The sequence below is a fragment of the Sprattus sprattus genome (assembly GCF_963457725.1).
Source record: "Sprattus sprattus genome assembly, chromosome: 20".
NCBI classification, from domain to species: domain Eukaryota; kingdom Metazoa; phylum Chordata; class Actinopteri; order Clupeiformes; family Clupeidae; genus Sprattus; species Sprattus sprattus.
In genome coordinates, this window is record NC_137918.1 from 25,314,889 (window position 1) to 25,341,510 (window position 26,622).

Below are 26,622 nucleotides of genomic sequence, written 5' to 3' on the forward strand. Positions count from 1 at the left end.
CACAGATTCCACTGATAGACCACAGGGAGGAGGGAGCCTGAAAACAAATCTGAAAAACAACAATTGTCAAATCAAGAGCTGATCTCTTATTTTGGGCCCTGGTTTGGATGTTCCTCTCTGACACAATGACTGGTAGACCGTGACACCCCTTATCTAACCCTAACTGTGGCCTATCATATCCAGTTATGAGGATTATTGTGACCTCTTCATGTTACCAAGGTTACTAATCAAATTTCCGCATGGTACTGTGTCTGCAGGTCTTTGTGATAAAACAGTCCCCTGCCTTGCTGAGTTTGGCGGCGCGGCCATTCTTGCCTTATACATGATGAGGTCAGTTCGTGTGTAATTCCTAGGATGAAAGACTATACTTGTGTTTTGATCCAAGAAAAGTAAAGGGGGAAAAAAAATTCTGCCTTACAAAGACTCTCCCAGGCTCCAGCTAGTTATGGAGCTTCACGGCCAATGAAAAAAGCAATCTGTTGGTTTAAGTGGATGAGCTTTGCGTCTGATGTGCTGCTAATGTTCGCTTGCAATTAGCGACAGTGACCCACTGAGCGCAGACGGTGTTGTATTTGAAAATAAAGTAGGCTTAAAAACTATTAATAACCTACAGAAGACTACTGGAGGGGGAAGCTTAATGTTGTCACAACCAAGGGGTTCTAAAGGATTCGTGTCATAACCCCACTCCCTTTCAACCCTAATCAAACTCGCCTCCCGGGACAGAAATAAACAAACACTCTGTGTAGTAGCGGGCGGAAACGCGAGAATAAATCTCGTAATGAGCGAGAACGCATAAATGTAATTCCGTCCGGCCCTGTCACTCAACGGTCACATCCAACTTTAGACGCGGAGGCTCAGAACTCAAGGCGCGTAGTCCCATTCATTACCACAATGCTGTAATAACAGCCGGGCATCCTTCCATTGTACGCACGGGGACCACAACCCCACGGCACGGACAGAGACAGCGAGTCACTTTAGAGCTCCAACGAACACGCCGAACGTGGAGACTTCCTGTCTCAAGTCCGCACGCAAGCCGCATCGCAACAGGGCACGAGCGTGCGCGCACCGCTGTTCTAATGGCAACACAGGAAATGGCTTTCGGATACAGGGCACATGCCTTCTGCTTAATGGATGGATATTTATTATTTGCCCGGCAGACACCCTACCGGTGCAACCCTCTTGCGTGGTGCTTGATGTAAATGCCAAGTGTTTTTGTTTGTAGAGACCTTTTTTTTTTTTTTTTTTTTAAAAAGAAAAGCTATGCTTCATATTCTGGCATTTTAAAACTAGCCGCAAAATATGACAGTGATAGATAAGGTGCAAAATTATCCTTTATTAATGGTGGGCAAAGGCACTACTTTTAAAAAGGTTTACATATAAATGTTTGGCTCTTCATATTATATAAAGCATCATTGCACTTAATTTCACAAAACCAAAAAAAAACACATATTCTTAATAAAATTGGAATTAGGGAGGGCATTAGATGTGGGCATTTTGGCTCTAAATGTAAAATCTTAAAACTTAAAAAGTTTTTGAAGACCTGAAGGAATTGACAACAAACTTTGAAAAACTATATAACCGTTAAGCTTAATGTAGTGTAGTTCCTCGTGGAGACCTGTTCAGATTTCACTTATCTAAGAAAAGCAAACACTCAGGGTTTTATTTGTAAATATCAATTTTCACAAATACACAGATGCAAATTTTTGCAATTTGCGAAACTGAATGATATATTATTTGTATTTATCCAATATCTAAATGACGACAAATCTATTTCTGTGAGTAGCAACATATTTAGACATATATTTATATATGTTTATTTTGAAATATATTCCTTGATTTTGATTACAGTAAACCAACTGTTTTGGTGGTATTTTTTCTTTGACAAATCCAAAGCAATGTACAGTAGTTTAGAAGCTGAGGACGGACGATAGACCTTTTTTACCTGTGCTACATCAAACACATTTCCAACATAGCCATGCAGCTCTTTGGAAGAGGCACCACCCGATATCAAAGGCATATTTATGGTGTTTTAGTGTGTATTTGTTATTATAATACATATCATTGCACCACCATAATGCCATTTGGCCTTGCGGTAGTATGGGGGCGTTTACACAACTGATTCCAGGCGATCTCCTATTGAGCTGTGTTCTGGTCTCAGTGTTCTAACAATAAGAACACAATAATACGGAAAAACCGAGAGAGAACTTCCAGAATTTCAATCCCAAACTTTTAATCCCAGGCTGAGTAATATACCTTGCCATGCATAAACTGAAGTTAGATTTTTGTTTAGTTAAAAATGTATCAGTGGTTTATCACTCTTGGTTGTCAATCAGTGTAGTTTATGGTAGACTGTGTTCTCCTAACACTGTTCACATTCCTGTTGTGTTGAGGTGATGTCTGGCACGGCACCACTGTCATTCATTCATATTATGTATGTATTAATATAGCTGGCTACTTTCTTCAGTGCTGTGAATGTTAAATGTGCCCTCAGATGAAGATGCAACATATAGGATTACCGTATTCAGAAAATAAAGACATTCACGCCTGTGTTCACGCCACACACACACACACACACACACACACACACACACACACACACACACACTCTCACACTCATGCACCACAGACTCTCACACACACACACACACACACACACACACACACACACACACACACACACACACACACACACACAGACACACACACACACACACACACACACACACACACACACACACACACACACACACACACACACACACACACACACACTCTTACACTCATGCACCACACACACACACACACACACACACACACACACACACACACACAGACTGCGAGCGTGAAGAAGAGAAAGAACAGTATGGAACATAAAGAAATAAATATAGAGAAAAAAGAACCAAACTCCATATTATAACCACAAGCTCAGGATTTTTTTGGTCAAACTTGAATGATATAGTTAAAGGAAAACATCCCTCCACCTTGAATGATTCCCATCGGAGGGTAATTGGTGCTGAAGGATACATCTAAGCATCTTTCACCCTGATACCCAATTAGAAACAGAGGTTAAAAGAGGCATAGGCTGTCTGGAGTGCACTGAAACCTGAGAGCGCGGAGAGAGTGTTTGTGAAGGTGAGTGCTGGATCGTATAAGCTTGCAGAGCAGAGCAGAGCAGCTGGACCCCACCAGGCTCTGGTCAGGCCCCGGTCAGCCGTACATCCCAGGTGTCTGATTGTTCCAGGGGAGAGATGGAATCCAGAAAGCGCTTCTTTATCAAGATAAAACTACTTTCAACACTTAAAGGCTTTCGTGTTATTTAAAATGCCTTTATTTTGACGTAGATTCATCTGCAAAGTGTTATTCAGGAAGAAGGTGTGTTCTTTATTGAAAAGTCTTCAAAAATAATACAAATCCAGGACAATGTGAAATCATACCCAATAAACCAGTTCTATACGGTGTTCATTGCAGTTGGGTTGCTCAGGTTGTGGAGGCGAGTTGCAGCAGCAGTGTTACTGTACTCAGATACCCTCAGATTTTTCCTCTCATCTCTGGTCACCCAACCCACAGCTGTACAACCAGGAGTCAGAGTGCAGTGAAAGCACACAGAGAGAGGGCAGAGTCCCACCACTCGCCAGGCATGCCTGAGTACAAACGGAGAGGAGATATCTCACCGACTCCCCCTGCTGTCTGCAAACAGCACAGCACTGCAACTAGTATAATGGATCAGGGAGTTGCCTAAAACTAGTAAATAGTCACAAAATCTACTCCATTCACAGAATTAGAAATTAAAAAAACGGCATTCAATCCATGAGGAACACTGTCAGTCAAAAAGCAGCAGCCAGTAAGCAGAGTGGCAGTGGCTCGTCGTAACGATCTTATCAGCCAGGGAAGGGCTGCCGTTTGAAGGGATCCATCTGGCCCCGTTTGGAGTGACGGAGCTGCCCGCTGATTACTGCTCACAGCTGCAGGGACCTGGGCAGCTGGATGCTCCGCCAGTAGGGAACGAGGCCACAATTAGCCAGGTTATCAATCAACGACTGGCTAACGAGCCAGAGACTGGGGCCGCACTGAGCCACACAGGATTTCCCCGCTTTACCCATTCCTGTGGGACAAAGAAAAAAACACTACTGATGGCTGCCTAGTTGGTCTGTGACTCGAAGAACCAGCCCCCTTACTTCACGGAGGGGGTAACCTAACAGCTTTATCAATGCTAAACTCTGGGGATGGGACATAGTAGGAACGTTGTTTTGGTGACCTTAAAAAAGGTGTTCTTTGGCTTCATTTGTGTCTTTTTTAGGGGCAGAGATCACTTGCTGTCCTCATGTTTCTGTGCTTTACTTCAGCATTCATCTCTATTCTAAGAAGTATGGAGTTGGGGTTTTGCATACATGTTTTTTCTGTAGAGCAATATGTGTCGGACCAAGTCCCCACAGTACAGCTGTGGATTGCTTTGTCTGTAGGCACAAGGCTATGGAAACACACGACACACGTAGCTCGACACTTAAAAACCCAGCCAATCAGAGGTGCGGTGGGTTCAGTAGGCCTGTTGGGTTTGAGCTGCTGTGTGGCTGCGTAACACTGTTCACCAGTGGCATGCTTGACAACATTTACATTCACATTTACATTTAGTCATTCAGCAGCCGCTTTTGTCCAAAGCGACACACAAGGGGAGAGACAATCAAGCCAAGAACAATAAACAACCTGGTATAACAATAACACTTTATACTTTACATTAGAAATAGAAAACTACATAGAAAGAAAAAAAAGAAGTACGGGACTATAACTGCTGAGGTGCAAGTTAAGCAACAAACATGGGTGTATGTGTGTGTGTGTGTGTGTGTGTGTGATTGGCTTCAGTCTGGGCTTAGGGTGATTGCAGCGGAGGCTTTCACAAGGCAAACCTCTCATGGCTGTGCAGAGTGATTGTATTCCCAAGAATAAAATCCTTCCTAGCGGTGCATTTGGCTAAGGGTGGGGAGAGCTTGAATGCAGCATATTCAAGCTCAACCTTGACTGTGGGTGTGCAATTTTAGAGTTCAGATAACAGCCTCCAACTGAAAGATAATGGGATTCATGAGCAGCGCATGGGCTAAGGTCACCTCTCCTCTCCTCTCCTCTCCTCTCCTCTCCTCTCCTCTCCTCTCCTCTCCTCTCCTTCCCTCTCCTCTCCTCTCCTCTCCTCTCCTCTCCTCTCCTCTCCTCCTCTCTCCACTCCTCTCCTCTCCTCTCCTCTCCTCTCCTCTCCTCTCCTCTCCTCTCCTCTCCTCTCCTCCGCTGGGATCCCCTATGCCCCAAACACACCTCCGTCTCAGACAGCGGGGGACTAAACTGAAGCAGGCCTCCTTTGACGGTGCTGTCACCTGTTCATTAGAGGATAGAAAAAAAGCCACAGATCGGTTTAACCGGGCTGCTCCGTGTGGCAAAGTGTTTGAGCAGGCAGGGTTCTGGGTCCGGCCGTGAGAGCGTCTGGGCTGAATGTCACCGTGCCCCTGGTCGGCCCGTGTTCCCCTCCTCGCCTCCTCCTCTCCTCGCCTCCTCTCCCACTCAGATGAGAGAGAAGTTGAAGAGGAAACGCTGGAGTGGGCTCTCCTCTCCTCTCCCAGCCGGCCACTTGGCTCACCTCTCTCTGACCTCCATACACACACACACACACACACACACACACACACACACACATACACACTTCACCAAGCCTGATCACTATTTCCTGAGCAGTGGATGGGGACTTTTTTTTCCGTTTTTTTATTTTTTTAAAGAGTGAAGTAGTGGAGGCCTCTGAATCACAGGAACAAGAGTTCTAATCTGAACTCATCCATGGAATCCTGACTCGCATTTTCATGCACAGACATTTCAAAGCAGGCCCGTCGAACCAAACGAGAGATTGGTCCGTCACGTCCGAGCGTTCTGGAGCGTCCCTATCTTGTTTTCTGATGGGCTGCAGCACAAACACCGTGTATCAGCGGAGGACTCTCACAGTGCAGCTGGGGCACCGGTGTGTTCACACCGTGATAAACCCAATTACAGCCTACAGGTGCAGAGCTGACAGTGCTCCTTCTCTTTCGCTAGGCAATCTGCTCCTCTCCACCTCAAGCATAAACTCATCTGCTTTATAAAAACATCCAAAGGGGTGACGCAGGCGATACACATGAAGAAATAATCATCTGCTAAAAAAGAATCCAAAACTGACTGCATACCAGCATTAGACAAACCAAACTGATGATGGTGCGTTTTGACACAAGATTGCAACATGTCATTAGGCCCCTTGTCCAACTGGCACTCTTGTAGGTAATAACACGGTTGTGATTCGTGACATTTTGGTGAACTTCCTCCTATGTGCAGAGCTATACATTAGATCCCAGTAAGTGGCGTCACCTGTATTTCCTCCTTTATCTCAGTACTTCTCTATGTGTGGTTAAGGCAAGGCGGCGATGGGTGTGTTGTGGAACTCTCATATGCCAGACCACACAACAGCCTATGGGCTCCTCCATACTCTTGCCATCATGTCAGACCTTCAGGGACAAGTGTTTCAAGAGCTAAGAAAGCTAAACCACAAACACAACACAACGCATTCCAACAGATCCTCTGGCAACTACAACTTTCCAAAACCTATTTTAATACATTTTCTCACTGAAGGGGACATTTCAATAAAAAGGTATGTATCGCCATCTAGTGTCCTCTTGGCCACCTTGCTATGGTGAGGAGCATAATTAAAGAAACACTATGCAACAATTTGACACTTTTTGAGATATGGTTTTATAGGCAACTCGTTTTTGGAACCATCCTCAAATTTGTTTTCGTAGCATATGGTCATGTGAAGGACAGATAAACACCTGTGTCTATGGTCATGTGAAGAACAGATAAACACCTGTGTCTATGGTCATGTGAAAGACAGATAAACACCTGTGTCTATGGTCATGTGAAGAACAGATAAACACCTGTGTCTATGGTCATGTGAAGGACAGATAAACACCTGTGTCTATGGTCATGTGAAAGACAGATAAACACCTGTGTCTATGGTCATGTGAAGGACAGATAAACACCTGTGTCTATGGTCATGTGAAGGACAGATAAACACCCACTAGCCATCCAGGATTTGCCCTATGTAGTTCAGTGTAATGTGCTGGTACATACTTCAAAAATGGAAGAAAAACTTTTACACGCATGACATTGCCAGCTAAACTGCCAAAAGACACCAGTTAGTGTGTTGACAAGCTTCTATCAGTGTCAGCTGGGCTGTTTGGGGTGTTTGCAAGGTTTTTGTATACCTTTTGAGTAGTTAGCTTGCTAGACCTGAAACAGAACTCCGTATTGCTGCTTTAAGATTTGAGGTGGAACAAGGAAAACAGATTGAAACAATAATGGAATTTTTTATTTAATTTCAGTGAAGGGACAATGATCACTCTAAGTTAGGACATACATTTAGATATGGAAATACATACTTCAAGGCAAGGGCAGCTGTGTCAATGGTGAGCGCAAGAGCTACATATAAAAATTCAGAAAGCATGTGTCCCCTTAACACCATCCTGATGTAGGAAATCACCCATGATGCACTAGTGATTTGCACAGGTACCCACTGCACTTTAGACATTTCACTGTCTTACACAACTCAAGTAGAAATACAAAAAGAGTTTGGTCTCTTAAAAAAACAGAGGTAGCCTGAATGCTGCACAGGGGCGCGTTAGTCATCTAAGAAGTCGTCGTCAAGGTTTATGTCCGTGGTGTCAATGTCGTCAAGTTCCATGTTGTCCAGGTCATACTCCAGATCATCCAGCATCTGGAGGTGGGAAGGCATAGGGGTTACTATTGATGGTGAACCACACACACAGACACAGACACAGACACAGACACAGACACAGACACAGACACAGACACAGACACAGACACAGACACAGACACAGACACACACACACACACACACACACACACACAGACACAGACACAGACACAGACACACACACACAAACGATGGTGCTTGCCATTCGATTGACACAAGACACAAAGCTAAAGGTTAAGGAGATACACATTGTGTTCTGTACGCATATTTGTAAGCAGCAGTGTATATACAGCTACAGCATCCAAACCATGGCAAACAGCCGCATTGATAACTGTCTCAGTGTGTTTTAAGCAGATTATATTATAACAAACGGTATATATTTGCAAGTTGGATGTCATCTGTGTTTATCATCGTGTACAACAGTACAACGACTCGTCAGCACTTGGATTAAGGTATCGTCAGTTTCTTTCTCTTGTAGATGTTAATGTGACCTCATCTTCCTGTGTTTATGCCTGGTGTGTGTAGATGTTAATGTATACCTCATCTTCCTGTGTGTATGCCTGGTGTGTGTAGATGTTAATGTATACCTCATCTTCCTGTGTTTATGCCTGGTGTGTGTAGATGTTAATGTATACCTCATCTTCCTGTGTTTATGCCTGGTGTGTGTAGATGTTAATGTATACCTCATCTTCCTGTGTGTATGCCTGGTGTGTGTAGATGTTAATGTATACCTCATCTTCCTGTGTTTATGCCTGGTGTGTGTAGATGTTAATGTATACCTCATCTTCCTGTGTTTATGCCTGGTGTGTGTAGATGTTAATGTATACCTCATCTTCCTGTGTGTATGCCTGGTGTGTGTAGATGTTAATGTATACCTCATCTTCCTGTGTGTATGCCTGTTGTGTGTAGATGTTAATGTATACCTCATCTTCCTGTGTCTATGCCTAGTGTGTGTAGATGTTAATGTATACCTCATCTTCCTGTGTTTATGCCTGGTGTGTGTAGATGTTAATGTATACCTCATCTTCCTGTGTGTATGCCTGGTGTGTGTAGATGTTAATGTATACCTCATCTTCCTGTGTGTCTGCTGTTGGTGTGTGTAGATGTTAATGTATACCTCATCTTCCTGTGTTTATGCCTGGTGTGTGTAGATGTTAATGTATACCTCATCTTCCTGTGTGTATGCCTGGTGTGTGTAGATGTTAATGTATACCTCATCTTCCTGTGTGTCTGCTGTTGGTGTGTGTAGATGTTAATGTATACCTCATCTTCCTGTGTGTCTGCTGTTGCTGTGGGGGTCTTCTCTTCTTCAGGAGCCACCTCCTCCTTGGCAACTGGCTCGGGTTCAGGGGGGGTAATGGCTGCCAACATGGGGGCCGCTACTGCTGCCATGACTGAGGCAAACATTCCTGCTTGAGTTGGGGCGTCTGGTGCTGGGGCGTCTGGGGCCTCTGCTGTTGGGACCGCTGCTACTGGGGCCTCGGCTACTGAAGACTCTGATGCTGGGGCCTCGGCTACTGGGGCCTCTGCTGTTGGGGCCTCTGGTGCTGGGGCCTCTGGTGCTGGGGCCTCGGCTACTGGGGCCTCTGCTGTTGGGGCCTCAGCTACTGGGGCCTCTGCTGGGGCCTTTGGTGCTTCGGCTTCGGCTACTGGGGCCTCTGCTGTTGGGGCCTCAGCTACTGGGGCCTCTGCTGGGGCCTTTGCTGTTGGGGCCTCGGCTACTGGGGCCTCTGCTGTTGGGGCCTCGGCTACTGGGGCCTCTGCTGTTGGGGTCTCGGCTACTGGGGCTTCGGCTACTGGGGCTTCGGCTTCTGGGGCCTCGGCTGCCCCAGCTGCTTCGGCCTCTGCTACTGGGGCCTCGGCTGTTGGGGCCTCTGGGGCAGGGGCCTCGGATGCTGGGGCCTCGGCGGCTGGAGTTGGGGCCTCTGCTACTGGGGCCTCGGATGCTGGGGCCTCGGCGGCTGGAGTTGGGGCCTCGGCTACTGGGGCCTCTGCTGTTGGGGCCTCGGCTACTGGGGCCTCTGCTGTTGGGGGCTCGGCTACTGGGGCCTCGGCGGGCTCTGGCTGCTGCTCCGACACCTGCTGCACACAGGCAGGCAGAGAAAGCACCAACAAGCAGCGCTGTCAGTCAGGCATTAAATGAACTAACACGAAATATCTACTCACAGACAAATAATGTCCAAAGTTCAAGACAACTTGATGCTCAGAATAAGGTCTAAAACAGCTGAAGGACGCTACGACAAGGAATCGAACTAGCAACCTTCTGAATACTGTACAACTTTTCTACCTCCTGTACCACTGTCGCCTCATGTCCGGATACCAGCATAGTTGATAGACGGCAGGAAAAGTTGACATTAATTTACCTTCAGTTAATTTAACTAATCTGGAGAGGCACTTAGATGTAGACCCACGTTTATTAACTAGCATTAACCTGCCCCTGACAAGACAGTGTCCTAACTGTCTAGCTAGCTATCGGTACGGTGTTAATTACCGGCATGCGTGTGTTATCGGCAAACTTTCACGTTGTCATGTCAATCCATTATTAAACGATTGTATACTTGTGCATATCGATTGGAACTTCGCAAATGGAGTTTAGAAAAAACCTCTTCTTTACATGTTCTTACTGTGTTCGAGAATAAGGTAAATCTTTACATATCTTGTATCATAGCGGCAACGACAGGGGAGGGAGGAGGATGTCTCACAATCTGACTGTGCACTTCATAGCAGTGGAGGTTCTTCCATTGAGGAAACGGAGGAAGGACCTCCCCAAACTTTTTGAGAATTATTTTTTTTAATTGAACTGACTAATCTCCTTTAAAATGCAGTTTGATATCAGTATTTAATACTATGCATATTATAATTCGTTTCCCTGAGTTAAAATAACATTAGCACCCCCTATCGTAACCAGAAATTACTGCACGGAGGACGTCCTCCCTTTGGCTCCCATTGAAATCAATGGAATCTGTCTCTGACACTGGCGGTTCTTGGGGCTCATTCACTTACATTGCCCAGGGGAGGAAAGACCTCCCTAGCGTCTGAGTCTGCGCCAACATCGCTTAACCAATAAACAACGGATTTGGGGTTGGAGGGAGGGGATTACTAGACATTAAGAGCGAAAGAAGTTGCTGTTGCCCTTCTCGACCATTAAGCTGTAGGATATCGAAAGAACGTCACACTTGGATTGTTGTTGAAATATTGCAAATAAAGACATGTGCAATGGAGAACGGAGACATTGTACATGTTTTATTGAACAACCCGTTTTCTACATTTAGCTACAGAGAGAAGGTTGGTATAAAAACAACAGGGAGACCACTTCAAAAAATTCGAGTCGCAAAACCCAGTTGTAAAACCGCTGTCGTTAATGCTAACTGGTATGCAAAATTCGCATGGCTCACTGGTAGCATTACAAACAATCGGCTATAATGCTGGTCCTGTTTACTCATGGGTAGCTTTTAAATGTGGACAAATTTGAGTCTTTCAAGACAGATTTCCCCACGCAGTCACTTTTAAATTTGCTCGAGACATACGGCCAATTCTTTGATCAGGAGAAGTTGAAAGTAGAACTGCTGCATTTCTATCGTAATCCAGACATTAATTATTCACGAAAGCTCTGCGAGGCCATTGGCTTCATGAAATCAAGTGGTCTTGATGGGGCAATGCCACAGCTGTACAAACTAATGTGTCTGATTGCAACCATTGGTGCTACTTCTGCAGGGGTTGAGCGAAGTTTTTCGTGCTTGAAACGAATCAAAAGTTACACACTGAACACAATGGGGCAGGAGAGATTGAAACATTTGGCCATGATTTCTATTGAAAAGAAAATTCTGAAGTCTCTTCAAAAAAATCCTGCCTGGTATGATCAAGTCACAGACATTTTTGCGACTCAAACAGCGAGGAAGATCGACTTGATCTTCAAGTGAACGCATATTTAATTGGCTAACAGTCTGCAGCTATTGAAAGCATCAGCATTTCTGAAACATTCACTAACATCCATCTTGATTTTTTTTTTGTTAAATAATGTTCTTGTTCGGCCTTTTGTTAGTCTGACTGTTCTTGTTCAGCTGACATTCTGAATGGAAATTGTTAATGAATGTTTCAGAACGCGATGTTTTTCGTATCTATTCTAATTAAGTTGTCACTTGGGGGTTGGCATCATATTAGGCTACTTAGTGAAGGATTTAGAGCCTGATGCATTTTAAATGGCATCACCTTTGGTCTTGTGTCTTAATTTTCCTTAAAACAATTGCAGCTGAAAATAAAATTAGTCAAATAATAACCAATAGCTTCCGTAATTGAGGGGGGAAATAGGCCCAGAATTTTGTATTTAGTTTTTCAAATCAAGAGTAGGCCTGATTTGACTAATTGGCTTTGCATCCTTTCCTTCTGGCCTTGTCTAGTCCAAAGTACAATGGTGCCACGGCTTTGTATCAATTGTATCCCTGCCTGCAATTTTTGTACCGTTGTTCACAAACACCCTGAAACAACTTGTATCTTACATACTTATGCCACCAACAGAATAATCAGACCAATGGCAACCAAGTGCGCAGTCCTTCCTCCGTCACTTTAAAAACCAAAAACCGCCACTGCTTCATAGACATATATGTACTTGGCTGATTAACTGAAACACAGAACTGCCGGTAGCGCCGCCCGTTGGAAACAGCATGTGAACCAAACCACTTTGAGGAGTAGGGTGAACATGATTTTTCAACACCTAAAAAACACATTGTTTTACGACTATAATTATATGATGATATATAATGATAATTGTCGTCATATTTCTGTTTCAAATTACTATATTTAAAAAAAAAAGAAGTTTAGTTTCCAATGATTGTTGGGGGGGACAACTTTATAGTAGTCCCCCCCCCCCAATCCCCTCCGGGATCTCCGCCTACGCGTCTGTGGCTCATCATCGTCATACCTCAACAGGTGCAGCGCCTTCTTTGGGATGGTAGTCTTGCGCCTCTTCCGGAACATTCCTCTCTCCGTTAGGCTGGGAAAACACCATGACAACCAGATGAGTGTGGGAGTATGTGTGAAAGCGCAGGGTTTTGAGAGTGTGTGTGAGAGTGCGTGTGTGTGTGTGTGTGTGTGCTTGTGTGCTTGTGTGTGTGAGAGTGCGTGTGTGTGTGTGTGTGTGCTTGTGTGTGTGTGTGTGTGTGTGAGTATGCGCACATGCATGTGTCATCCAACCTTGAGGAGAGGACAGGATGACACTGATTATTGTGAGTAGTGTTATCCAGCAGACAGTGGGAGGAATGGGGCGGGAAATAAAAGACCTCACTGCAGCCTATAGGCTCCCACTACAGCCTATAGACTACACACTACAGCCTATAGGCTCCTCCACACTACAGCCTATAGGCTCCTCCCACTCCAGCCTATGGACTCCTCCCACTCCAGCCTATGGACTCCTCCACACTCCAGCCTATGGACTCCTCCCACTACAGCCTATGGACTCCTCCCACTACAGCCTATGGACTTCACACTACAGCCTATGGACTCCTCCCACTACAGCCTATAGGCTCCTCCACACTCCAGCCTATAGGCTCCTCACACTACAGCCTATAGACTCCTCCACGCGACAGCCTATGGACTCCTCCCACTACAGCCTATAGACTCCTCCCACTACATCATATAGGCTCCTCCCACTACAGCCTATAGGCTCCTCCATACTCCAGCCTATGGACTCCACACCACAGCCTATAGGCTCCTCCCACTACAGCCTATGGACTCCTCCCACTACAGCCTATAGACTCCACACTACAGCCTATAGGCTCCTCCATACTCTAGCCCCCGTGTCAGACCAGCAGGGACAAGTGTTTCAAGAGCTTAGAAAGCAAAACCACAAACAGAACAACGCATTCCAGATCCTCTGGCAACTGCAACTTTCCAAAACCTATTTTAATACTTTTCCTAACTGAAGGGGTCATTTCAATAAAAAGGTATGTATCGCCATCTAGTGTCCTCTTGGCCACATTGCCATGCTGAGGACCATCATTTAGATTTATGGTGCAATTAAGATTTGAGGTGGAACAAGGCCTATAGGCCTACATGACTATCTCCAACCTTGCCTTCCTGTCCAAAGTGCCAGAGAAGGTAGTTGCTTCTCAACTCCAGGACCACCTCAAACACAACAACCTGTCTCAAAAACATCTCCAAGCTCCGCCCCACTCCAACCCTGCCAGATGCAGAGAAGCTCGTCCACGCCTTCATCTCCTCAAGACTGGACTACTGCAATTCACTCTTCACTGGGATCACTGGCAGGAACATCCAGAAGCTGCAGTACATACAAACCAGCGCTACCGGGATCCTTATGAGACTGAGTGTCCGGAAATACGATTGCATAACACCCATTTTACACTCACTACACTGGCTCCCTGTCTCATCTCGTATTGACTACAAAGTCCTACTACTCACACATCAAAGCATAAATGGTCATGCACCCCTCAGATCCACAAACAGTTTGCTCCTGCGGGTCCCAAACACCAAGCTACGCACCATAGGCGACCGGGCCATCACCTCTGCAGCGCCGCGCCTGTGGAACAGCCTACCGGACCACTCAAGGGCAACACAGACACTGGACTGTTGTAAGACTGGCCTAAAAACCTTTTTATTCAGAAAGGCGTTTCCTACTTTTTAAAACTTTTTTTTTTTTTTTTTTAAGCTAGGCTTTAAAAATGTGTTTTTATTACAGGCTGTTTTAACTATGTGGTCCTGTAGCACTCTGAGATTCAGTTGAATGTAGAGTGCACTATACAGTACCTGTCAGAAGTTTGGACACACTTGCTAATTTTTTGAGAAGTTATTTCTTTACCTTTATTATTTTCTTCTACATGGTAGATAACACTTTTTTTGTTTAGTACACCATTCCATATGTGTTCTTTCACAGTTTAAATGTCTCCAGTATTAATCTACAATGTAGAAAATAATAAAAGTTAGGAAAACACTTCTCAAAAAAAGTCAAGGTGTGTCCAAACTTTTGACTGGTACTGTAAATTACATGGATTATCATTATCATTAACATTATCATTAACACGGACAAAATATTGAAACAATAATGGAATTTTTTATTTAATTGTAATGAAGGGATGGGGAAATGATTAGGTTTACATTTAGGTTTACATTTAGATAATGAAATACATACTTCAAGGCAAGGGCAGCTGTGTCAATGGTGAGTGCAAGTGAGTTACATATAAAAATTCAGAAAGCATGTGTCCCCTTAACACCATCCTGATGTAGGAAATCACCCATGATGCACTAGTGATTTGCACAGGTACCCACTGCACTTTACACATCTCACTGTCTTACACAACTCAAGTAGAAATACAAAAAAGAGTTTGGTCTCTTAAATAAACAGAGGTGTTAGTCATCTAAGAAGTCGTCGTCGAGGTTTACGTCTGTGGTGTCAATGTCGTCAAGTTCCATGTTGTCCAGGTCATCCTCCAGCTCATCCAGGATCTAGGGGTGGGAAAGCATAGGGGTTACTATTGATGGTGAACCACACACACACACACACACACACACACACGCGCACACGCACACGCACACGCACACGCACACGCACACGCACACAAAGCTAAAGGTTAAGGAGATACACATTGTGTTCTGTAGATGCATATTGGTAAGCAGCGGTGTATGTACAGCTACAGCATCCAAACCATGGCATACAGCCAGGATGAGTGTCTGCTGTTGGTGTGTGTAGATGTTAATGTATACCTCCTCTTCCTGTGTGTCTGCTGTTGCTGTGGGGGTCTTCTCTTCCTCAGGTGCCACCTCCTCTTTCTTTGGCGCCACCTCCTCTTCCTCTTCCTCTTCCTCTTCCACCACCTCCTCCTCTTCCTCCACCTCCTCTTCTTCAGGTGCCACCTCCTCCTTGGCGACTGGCTCGGGTTCAGGGGGGCTAATGGCCGCCACTGCTGCCACCACTGGGGCCGCTACTGCTGCCATGACTGAGGCAAACATGCCCGCTTGAGCTGGGGCCTCTGGTGCTGGGGTCTCGGCGGCTGGCTCAGCCTCAGCCTCTACGGGCCCTGGCTGCTGCTCCGACACCTGCTGCACACACAAGCAGGCAGAGAAAGCACCAACAAGCAGCGCTGGTCAGTCAGCTGTATACTTACACATCATGAGAGAGGCATATGCCCACTGGAGAGATGATGGATGTGAATGAGTGAGAAGCTTAGGAGGTCTGGGGAGGGCTGGATGGTGTGCGTCTGTGGCTCATCAGAGTCATCATCGTCATCGTCATACCTCAACAGGTGCAGCGCCTTCTTTGGGCTGGTAGTCTCGCGCCTCCTCTAGAACATTCCTCTCTTCGTTAGGCTGGGAAAACACCATGACAACCAGATGAGTGTGGGAGTATGTGTGAAAGCGCAGGGGGTTTTGAGTGTGTGTGTGTGTGTGTGTGTGAGTGAGTATACACACACGCATGTGTCATCCAACCTTGAGGAGAGGACAGGATGACACTGATAATTGTGAGTAGTGTTATTCAGCAGACAGTGGGAGGAATGGGACAGGAACAACAATGTGAGGGGGAGTGAGAGTGAAGGAGATAAAAAAAAAAGACAGAAAGCAAAGATGAGCGCTTGGACAGGTGAAGGGGGAGAGGGGGATGAGTGAAGGGGGGGGGGGGATGAAGAGGAGTGCTTGGATGAGTGAAGGGGGGGGGGGATGAAGAGGAGTGCTTGGATGAGTGAAGGGGGGGGGGGAGAGGGGGATGACGAGGATGAGTGAAGGGGGGGGGAGAGGGGGATGAAGAGGATGAGTGAGGGGGGGGGGGGATGAAGAGGAGTGCAGGGGGGGGGAGAGGGGGATGACGAGGATGAGAGCTTGGATGATTGAAGGGGGGGGTGAAGAAGAGGATGAGTGCCTGGATGAGTGAAGGGGGGGGGGTGAAGAAGAGCAGAGGACATCAGCGGGAGGGTCTCACGCTGCCAGGAGAGGCAGGGTGAGCGGGGGGCGGGGGCAGGCTGGTGGTGCACTCACCGTGACCAGGGGGTAATCGGTGGCAGGCTGGGTCTTGCCCTGGCAGGTCTCTTTGAGGAACTGCTCCGCCACGAAGGCCTCCTTCAAGCCTGGGAACAGGTTCTCGTACTCGGTGGGGTCGGCCAGAGACTCGGCTGCCTTCTGGTTAACCTTGGACAGACTCTCTCTCCACAGCTTAACCACCCTGCGCACACACACACACACACACACACACACACACACACACGCACACGCGCACACACAGACACACACACAAAAGCACAAAAGCACAAAAGCACAACAAAGAATTGTGATAAACTTAATATTAAGGAATATCATTTCTTATTTTGAGATTGTTCAGGTTCATTTTTAAATCCAGCTTGCTTGGCAAAAGTTCTAGGGCTGGGATAACACACCTGGACACCTGGCTGGGCAGGTAGGTACGGGCGAGGAAGGCCGCCTCAGGCAGACGGTTGGTTCGGATTAGGAGTTCCAGGCAGTGGTCCAGTCTGAGAAGGACAAACGGACACGTGTCAGAGGACAGAGCCATCAGAGCCTACACAGTCTACTCGACCATCAATAGTCTCAAAACATCAATAGTAGAATTCAAACATGGGAAACCTGAAGAGAGGTTCAGGGTTAACTTTTCTGTTCCTTTTTTTTTGGAGAAAATTGTGATATTAAATAATTATGTATAAAATGAATCTTTTCTTAAAATGTAATATATTTTAATTCCATTCATAATTCGTATTTAAAGTAGCCAATTTAAGTGTCTTTAACAGTCTGTGTTGTAAGTATGAGATGTAAACAACATATTATGACTGCTATAACTACAATGAACGTATTGGAAAAACGTCCAATATGTTCACAAGGTCCTTAGTTACGAGCTAAAAGCCCTCACAGCATATACCGATTTCCTCTATTTACTGCCTTCCTTGAATCAAGGCAAACGACAAGTTAGTAAATTACGCCCCTTTGGCGACTGATTTGGCGGTTATCTGAGCAAAGACGTGTCTGTGGAGGCTGCAGTTTCGATGCCATCTAGGCAACGCACAGCCACACGCACAGACACCTGACACCAACACACACGCAAACTCAGAAACGTTCACAACGTCGGGATGACTTACTTCCCCTGCAGGAAATAGGTCATGAACGCCACGTTGTTCTTGCCGTCGCGTTCGGCGGCCTCGGCCAGTTTGCCCACCATGGAGGCGTTGCCCGAGGCGGTGGCCAGCAGCAGCAGGCCTCCGTAGTCCTGGGCGTGGTGGAGGCACTCCTGCGCCAGCCCGAACTGGCACTTGCTGATGGCCAGCTCTGCCAGCTGCTTCCACTTCTGCTCCGACTGACAGGGACGAGGTTAAGCAGAGCAGAGAGTCAGGTGTGTGTGTGTGTGTGTGTGTGTGTGTGAGTGTGTGTGTGTGTGAGAGTGTGTGTGTGTGAGAGTGTGTGACAGGGGCAAGGTTAAGCAGAGCAGAGAGTCAGCTGACGTGTTGGTACAGCACTCAATACAAGACACCACAAAGTTCACTCTATTCACATATTAAATATTTGAAGTCTGACAAATATATTACAATTATACAATTATTATTACAATTATTATTACTATACAATTATTATTATAAAAACTGAATGCCGGGGGTTGGCTTCATGGCTGACATTAAGGGAGTGCTGGTCTGTTTGCTGGGAGACTAAATATGTACACTACTGCAGACCAACTCCTGGAGGGTTTGATCTTTATATGTACACCACTGCAGACCAACTCCTGGAGGGTTTGATCTTTATATCTACACCACTGCAGACCAACTCCTGGAGGGTTTGATCTTTATATGTACACCACTGCAGACCAACTCCTGCAGGGTTTGATCTTTATATGTACACCACTGCAGACCAACTCCAGCAGGGTTTGATCTTTATATGTACACCACTGCAGACCAACTCCTGCAGGGTTTGATCTGGCATGGGGTCGGTTAACGCAGGGCCCTGCACTCACCTCGGCCTCCACAGCCAGCTGATAGGCGATCTTCAGCTCACCCAGCTGCAGGGCCAGCTCAAACCTGTGCTCCGAGTCAGTCGAGACTGCCAGAGCCTGCTGTTTGAAGCCCTGTAGGACACACACACACATATATTTAAAACATTTTTAAACTTGTTTTTACTTAAGCTGAGTATTTATAGTGTAAATCTGTACAGTTATATTGTATATATATTTGTATTGTTTTTGTTTTTTGTACTTTTCAATTGCACTGAAGTCTGGGAGCTGCCACCTAAATTTCGTTGCACTTGTGCAATGAAAAATAAACATATTCTATTCTATTCTATTCTATTCTATTCTATTCTATACCTGATCAAGTAGTAACAGTTGTGATTTAAGTCCTTACAACAGATTTCAGATCAGAAACATCAACGCTGAAGAAATAAGCTACCAGACAGGACGTTCTACCTGTTTCTCCAGGAAGTGGGCGACACGGGTCCTCTGTTCTTTGGGGATGGTGGGCAAGACCTTGTCAGCCATGCTGAAGTCTCTACGCATGACGGCCGTCTGGTACTCCAGCACGGACACCAGGAGTGAATAGCTGACGATGTTCAGCTCCTTATCGCCCAGGTACAGCCGGTCATCCTTAGGGATGTAGCCCAACAAGTACATGGTCCTACAATCAGCCACACACACACACACACACACACACACACACACACACCACACACCACACACCACACACCACACACCACACACCACACACACACACACACACACACATACACACACAGGCATTTGGAATAAGAAGTCAAGCACAGGCATTGCATGTTTCCAACTCTCAAATACATGGTTGTAAAATTGTCAACACACTACATCACTATGCTGTAAATGACAGCTGACATTTGTGTTAAATAGTTTGGGAGTACCTGTCCAGGTGAGCAATGGTGACGATCTCTCCTCCCACATAGTAGTTGAGTCTGTTGACAGAGCTGGTGTAGATGAAGCAATCTCCCACCCACAGCCCCGTCTTCACCATCTCCTGAATCTCCCCCAGGACCTGAGCGAAGCCAAGCCAACACACACACACACACACACACACACACACACACACACACACACACACACACGAGAGAGAGAGAGAGGCAGAAAATATTTAAACAGCTGGACACACACCACATTCCATCACAGTTCACAGTGGACCGACCATCAACATGAAGAGAGGGAAGACTGGAGATCTAAATAGATTTCCACCAATCCTGACTCAGAACAAGGCACAGTTCAGCTTACTATGCCACCCCCTACCTAGACTGTAGTGGACTTCTTCTTTGCAGATCTCACTCACAAACACACACACACTTTAGTGGACTTTTTCATTGCAGATCTCACACACACACACACACACACACACACACACACACCACACACACACACTTTAGTGGACTTCTACATTGCAGATCAGTTCCTCACCTCAAACGCGTCCTCGATGCCATCCTCGGTCACTCCCTCGTTGGTCTCCTGGGAGGTGGCCACCTTCTCGGACATGTAGCGCAGGATGAAGAAGGACTCCTCCGTGCCGATGCACACCAGCTCTCCAGAATCAGACCAGAAGATCTGAGAGAGAGGGGGCGCAGAATGGGTCAAACAGAACCATGACAGTCAAAGGGAACAGGCCATTGAATGCCAGAGGAGAACCAGAACATATAACAATGCATTCAGAACCTATATGAAGTAACCCCTTAGTTACATGTAAACATCGCCATCTAAACCTGCATCTCTAAACCCTCACAGTGAATGAGTTTGTGTGTGTGACCTGAAGACTCAGATCGCCATCTAAACCTGCACCTCTACACACCTCACAGTGAATGAGTTGGTGTGTGTGTAACCTGAAGACTCACATTCTTAGGCTGGATCTCAATACGCCGAATCAGCTCTGTGTTCTCCCAGTCGTAGAAAGCCAAGCCATTCACAGAACGGACACCCAGCAGGAAACCACCATAAATACCTGCCACCATACACACAGCAAATGTGGAGATAACGTCAACAACACAATCCAGATTTACAGCATAGTCTGGGTTAGCAACACAGTCTGGGTTAGCAACAGAGTCTGGGTAAGCAACATAGTCTGGGTTAGACACATAGTCCGCGTTAGCAACATAGTCCGCGTTAGCAACATAGTCCGCGTTAGCAACATAGTCCGCGTTAGCAACATAGTCCGTGTTAGCAACATAGTCTGGGTTAGACACATAGTCCGCGTTAGCAACAGAGTCTGCGTTAGCAACAGAGTCTGCGTTAGCAACATAGTCTTACCCTCTGCACCAAAGTCAGGCTTAAAAGACTTCTTCTCCTTGAAGTTCTTAAAGATTTTGACCACACTGCTGGACTCCCTGATTGCGTACCTGTACCAGAAAAGAGGAAGACACCAGACTTTTCAACATAAGGCAGAATAAGCAAAAAAAAAAAAGAAAACTAAAACTCTGACAAAGAACAGACCACAGAATTATAATAATTCGAGAATAGCTTTATTAGATCACACAACATGACACTACTTTAAGTAATGGCTAGATGCTGCCAGACTTTGACAAGACGAGCTAGGAGGCCATAACCGTAACTAGAGGATGTCTTATTAGACGACTGACCTAGTGGATGTCTTATTAGATGACGGACCTAGTGGATGTCTTATTAGATGACGGACCTAGTGGATGTCTTATAAGATGACTGACCTAGTGGATGTCTGAAAGCAGTACTTACTCTGAGGAGTCGTGGGCCCAGACGAACTCCTGTGCTGAACCGAAGCTCTTGTTCCTCAGAGCCACGGCGGTGTAAATGATGTACTCTCCATCGCCACACACCACAACAAACCTGAGGGCAAACATGAGGCAGAGGACCAGTGAGATCGACTAGGATGTAACATGCAGGAGCGCAGAAACATCTGTTTTCTCTGGATGCTAGAGTATAGAGTGGGGTTTGGTAGTGGCAGCACTTAATGGTGCTGTAGTGAGTGGTGTGTGATATTGACTAAATTGTCTGTTCACTCCGGATGCTATAACATAATATATATATATATATAATGCTGCTGTAGTAAGTGGTGTGTGATATTGACTTAATTGTCTGTTCACTCTGGATGCTAGAGTATAGAGTGTCGTTTGGTAGTGGCAGCACTTAATGGTGCTGTAGTGAGTGGTGTGTGATATTGACTAAATTGAGGCGACTACTGAAAAGACAGATGCTAGTTGGGTTACATCCGCCTGTGTTGTTTCACATGAACTCACCTGCCGTTGGGGTTGTGCTGGATAGTCTGAGGGTAGATCTCACAGCTGCCCATGTCTTTGACCGCCAGAGGAAGCCTCTCTCCATCCTTGATCTCTGTGTCACCCATGGCCTTCAGATTGGCCTGCTGCACCTCCGAGTGTTTGGCCCAGACGATCTTCCCATTGGCGTCCATGGACATGGCCGGCTCCTCACGACCCAGCTAGTCACGAGCCACAAGAGAAGAGAGACCTCGTAAGACCATTGCAATTTCAGTCTTTCAACTTGTAAATGATGGAAATGTTAGACAACCTGCTCAGTTCGGAATACAGTTAATTTGTATACATTTCAGAAATACTGTAGTAGCAAATAGTTGCATAGTCCTTAAATGATTATATATGTACTAGTGCTGTCAGTTTAACACGTTATTAACGGCGTTAACGCAAGCCCATTTTAATCACGTCAATTTTTTTGTCGCGCGATTAACGCTTTTTGCTCTCCCAAACTTTGTAGTAGACTAACGTTAAGTTTGAGTGAATGTTGTTTTTCAATAAAATAAAACATTGCATAAAGCAAGCCAATCCACTTTTCCATATTGATAAGAGCATTAAAAAAAAAAAAGGATTGAAGGGACATTTAGAATAGATACAAATTTGCGATTAATACATTTATGATTAATCGCGATTCATTTTGAGTTAACTATGACAAAAATGCGATTAATCGAGATTCAATATTTGAATCGTTTGACAGCACTAATATGTACCCTATGTAGCATATAGTAACATAGTCCTTAAATGGTTATACATGTACCCTATGTAGCACATAGTACCATAGTCCTTAAATGATTAAACATGTACCCTATGTAGCATAGTACCAAAGTCCTTAAATGGTTATACATGTACCCTATGTAGCCATAATGACCATGACAAAACCTACCAGCGCAAAATATAAATTAAGTCATTGAACTGACCTGTTCATGCTGTAGAAAGTTGACTTTTTTTTAGTTTAACATTTCATATGGTCACGTTTATTGCAGGTGTCTCATTAACAACGCTGGTTTGAAATTACCTTGATGATTATGCTGCCCTCGTCATAGCCCAGCGCCACGTTGTTGGAGCCACGCAGGCCACACACACACCACACGCGCTCCATGCCATAGTTCAGAGTGCTCTCCAGGCGGTACGTGCTGGAATGCCAGATGCGCACCGTGCCTTTGGAACAAGAGGAGGGGAAGGAGGGGGGTCATTAAGGGTAAGATGATGCAGTCTTTTTGGGTATCAATGCTGAAAGGTGAATGTACTTGAGCAAGAATGAGAGACAGTGCGAGCACGTGTGTGAGCCCGCGTGTGTGAGCATGCGTGTGTGCGAGCGGTGTGTGAGCCCGCGTGTGTGAGAATGCATGCGTGTGTGTGTGTGTGTGTGTGTGTGTGTGTTCAAACACACCATCTTCTGAGCCAGTGATGATGATGGGGAGCTCTGGGTGGAAGCTCACACAGGACACGTTCTGGGCATGGCCCTCCAGTGTCTGCACACATGTCTTATTCTGTGGACAGAGGAGAGAAGAGGAGAGCATTTTAATACACGCAACAGAGAAAGGAATACAAATGAGAAGATGTGACATTGTCAAAGGAGGACACCTCACCTGGTAGTCCCAGATCTTCACCAGTCTGTCGTCAGCCCCAGAGATCAGGTAGGGTTTGTCTCCTCCACTGTAGTAATCTATGCAGTTGACCCCCTTCTCATGGCCCTCCAGGGTAAAGTTAGGAGAGGACGAGCCCAGCTGCCACACCTTCAAAACATCATACAGGCAGAGACTTCAGCATTCAGCAACATCACTGATCCCCAAAGCAAAGAATACACAGATAATACACTGCATGTTGTGCACACACACGTGCATGCACTCGCATTCGTTTATTTTATGAGAAGAGCACACACGCCAACACATTCACACCTGAAGGGAATAAAAAGTTATGTGCACCGGACAGGCAGGCAGACAAGTGCACACACACACACACACACACACAAACTTCTGTGTACAGGCATCTGGCTCTAACATGAAGTACCTTAATGGTTCTATCCAGTGAAGCACTGGCAAACTGGTTGTTGTCTTTAGGGTTGATGACGATCTGCATGACGTAATGTGTGTGGCCCTCGAACACCTGGCTGCACGTCCACTTCTTCTCCCAGTCCCATAACTTAATGAGCATGTCATCTTAGGACCGAGAGAGGAGAGAAACAGAGCGTTAAAAGTGGCCTGGAAAATCAACTGTTAAAATCATCTGTTAAAAGATGGAGTCAGACACTTCTTCTGTTTGGTGCGTACCACTGCTGGTGAGGATGTATGTGTGTGTGTGTGTGTGTGTGTGTGTGTGTGTGTGTGTGTGTGTGTGTGTGTGTGTGTGTGTGTGTGAGTGTGTACCACTGCTGGTGAGGATGTGTGTGTGTGTGTGTGTGTGTGTGTGTGTGTGTACCACTGCTGGTGAGGATGTGTGTATGTGTGTGTTTGTGTGTTTGGTGCGTACCACTGCTGGTGAGGATGTAAGGCTGTGTGGGGTGGACAGCGATGCAGCGGATGTAGTCAGAGTGGGCTTCAAACATGTGAACACGCTCCAGTGTGTTGTAGTTAAAAACACGAATCTGCATGTCATCCTAAGAAACAAACACACAAACAATGAGACACCACACACAAAACGGTACATGTAATAATGATAACCTCTACATTCTATACGTTGAATGACAAAAATCAACTACAAACTTACTGCTCCAGTGATGACCCAGTTTTTCCTGGCAACAAATTTGGAGGCTCGCACGGGCAAATCACAGACCTCAAAGGTCTTCACCAGGGTCTGAAAACAATGTACAGGTGCCGCACACATTAAATACATAAATGACAACTTCCACTATTTAACCAAACAGGGGGCGTGGGCAAGTTTGCAGAACTCACTTGCGTTTCGTGGTTCCAGACGCACACGCTGCCATTGTAAAGGCTGGCCAACATCCATGGCTCCGTCGGGTGGAGGTCGACACTCTTGACGCGGTCTGACCGGGCCGTCAGCTTGCGCTTGATGTCCAGCCTGAGAGGCTGTAAATTGTGTAAAACAAGCAGCATACAGACTGAATCTACGTAAACATACCTGACGCGATTACCACATCACAGTGCTTATCAGCAAGCTAATGAACCTGTCATTTTATAGTCAACACATAAACTAACCAGTATACGGACGAAGGGATATCATAACTATCTCAGAAAAGAATGACTATTGGTCACCGTGGTTAAAGGGAGTCTAATAGACACGGCAACAGATTACGCTACTTCCAACTCAGTATGTTCATGAAATACACTGGCTAACTGACTGACGTGTCGTTAGCTAGCTAGCCAGCTAGCTTTATTGGTGACATATTAATACTGCTGCTAAATGAGATATTTGAGGAGGCAAAAAGACATCCAGTGTTTCACTTGACTACATAATAGATATTTCAGCGAAATGTTGGCTCTCATGGGGTTAGGAAAAAGGCAGTTAGCAAAGAAATTCGAAGAAGCAGGGTAAAGTTGGTTTGCTAAAATGAGAACGCTAGTAAGCAACATCTATGAAACCATCCTAGTTGACAATCAAGAAACAAAGCGATAACCTAACCTAACTACGTTTAGACATTGATTACGATTAGCCAGTTAACATATATATTAGCGATATAGAAACCATTATGTGTTAGACATTACCAAATACGACTTTATCTCACATCTGAAATCAACGTTGCAATTTCACAGCAAGGTGAGGCTAAGTCGGTATGCTAGCTACACCGGACTAAGGTCTTCAGCGTCAGATGACATGCACTTAGTCTTTACATATTACACAGCCTGTCTTTATCAAACTGTGGTTTCTTACCATGATTCCTTTGCAAGGCTTGTCTCCTTTCAGTCAAAATGGTGTAATATCACATTCGTCAGTTTTCAGCAATCGTACCCAGTTTTTTCCAATGGACAACTAAATGTGACGTGGAACTTCCTGAAACAGAGTGGAATTAAGGTAGCTTCCGGTGACGATGTTTCAGATAGTTCCGTGAAACTAGCGGATTTAAGGATTTCTGTAGCGGCAATAAGACGTCCGGTCAGTCCGAAACGGCAGAATATACCGTCAAAATAAAAGTACAATTAAACGCTCTCCTGAAACTCGATTTGTTGACAGAAATCACACTTTTGGCTGTAGGTATGTCTTGCTAGAATCATTTTAACGTCTGTCTTCAATATTTTAGGACAGCGAAACAGCAAAAATTGATAGTAAAATGGACACAAGTTGCAAGCGTGTCTCAGTCATTTACAGCATAGGGAGCCATTGGCAACGAAGTGACGGCTTGTGCACCGTTTTATTTGTTGATATTTGGCACTTGCTGTTGTTGGGTCATTCCTGTAGTGCGTGCATATTCATGGCTCCACTCCTGCACCCAATCAGAGTTGTTTGCACTTAAGGTACCCAGTCGCGGGAAGAGGAGAACAGTGGATGGAGAGTTGGTGTGAAGGCAGTTGGTTTGCATACGTTTACCGTTTAAATATTATCATTTAAATCGTGTGCGTTCAGATACTTGTAAGTATTAATAATGTTCCTTTATTATGCTGAGTTTATTCTGCTTACAGTATGTGTTTAGATAACCGAGCATTGATATTTAAATCCGTTGT

General features: G+C 45.5%; 2 protein-coding genes across 2 annotated transcripts; both read right to left on the minus strand.

Annotated features, from left to right (window-relative positions):
* Window positions 1-7,347: 7,347 nt before the first annotated feature.
* LOC308381691 (uncharacterized protein) lies at window positions 7,348-12,779 on the minus strand (the record flags this gene model as incomplete). Its single annotated transcript, XM_080859279.1, has 3 exons — window positions 7,348-7,774; window positions 9,038-9,856; window positions 12,693-12,779. The coding sequence occupies 3 exons, from the start codon at window positions 12,777-12,779 to the stop codon at window positions 7,679-7,681; spliced, it is 1,002 nt and encodes a 333-aa protein (XP_080715405.1). The 3' UTR covers window positions 7,348-7,678.
* Window positions 12,780-14,817: 2,038 nt separating this feature from the next.
* Window positions 14,818-25,975, minus strand: copb2 (COPI coat complex subunit beta 2). The gene is made up of 22 exons (XM_080859323.1): window positions 25,835-25,975; window positions 24,895-25,032; window positions 24,710-24,796; window positions 24,473-24,599; window positions 24,014-24,162; window positions 23,593-23,739; window positions 23,394-23,493; window positions 23,019-23,161; window positions 21,974-22,173; window positions 21,453-21,563; window positions 21,012-21,100; window positions 20,600-20,706; window positions 20,172-20,315; window positions 19,631-19,761; window positions 19,170-19,377; window positions 18,723-18,833; window positions 17,860-18,074; window positions 17,149-17,241; window positions 16,754-16,937; window positions 16,019-16,090; window positions 15,488-15,823; window positions 14,818-15,229 (listed from the first exon to the last, which is right to left on the minus strand). The coding sequence occupies exons 1-22, from the start codon at window positions 25,835-25,837 to the stop codon at window positions 15,134-15,136; spliced, it is 2,991 nt and encodes a 996-aa protein (XP_080715449.1). The 5' UTR covers window positions 25,838-25,975; the 3' UTR covers window positions 14,818-15,133.
* Between the last annotated feature and the right edge of the window lie 647 nt (window positions 25,976-26,622).

Excerpts from the sequence above, each read along its gene's own strand:
- copb2 (XM_080859323.1), bottom strand. Across the intron at positions 21,101-21,452 it reads TGGGCCCACGACTCCTCAGA|GTACGCAATCAGGGAGTCCA; the intron begins GTAAGTACTGCT and ends TTTCTGGTACAG. Across the intron at positions 19,378-19,630 it reads ACCATTGCTCACCTGGACAG|GACCATGTACTTGTTGGGCT; the intron begins GTACTCCCAAAC and ends GGCTGATTGTAG.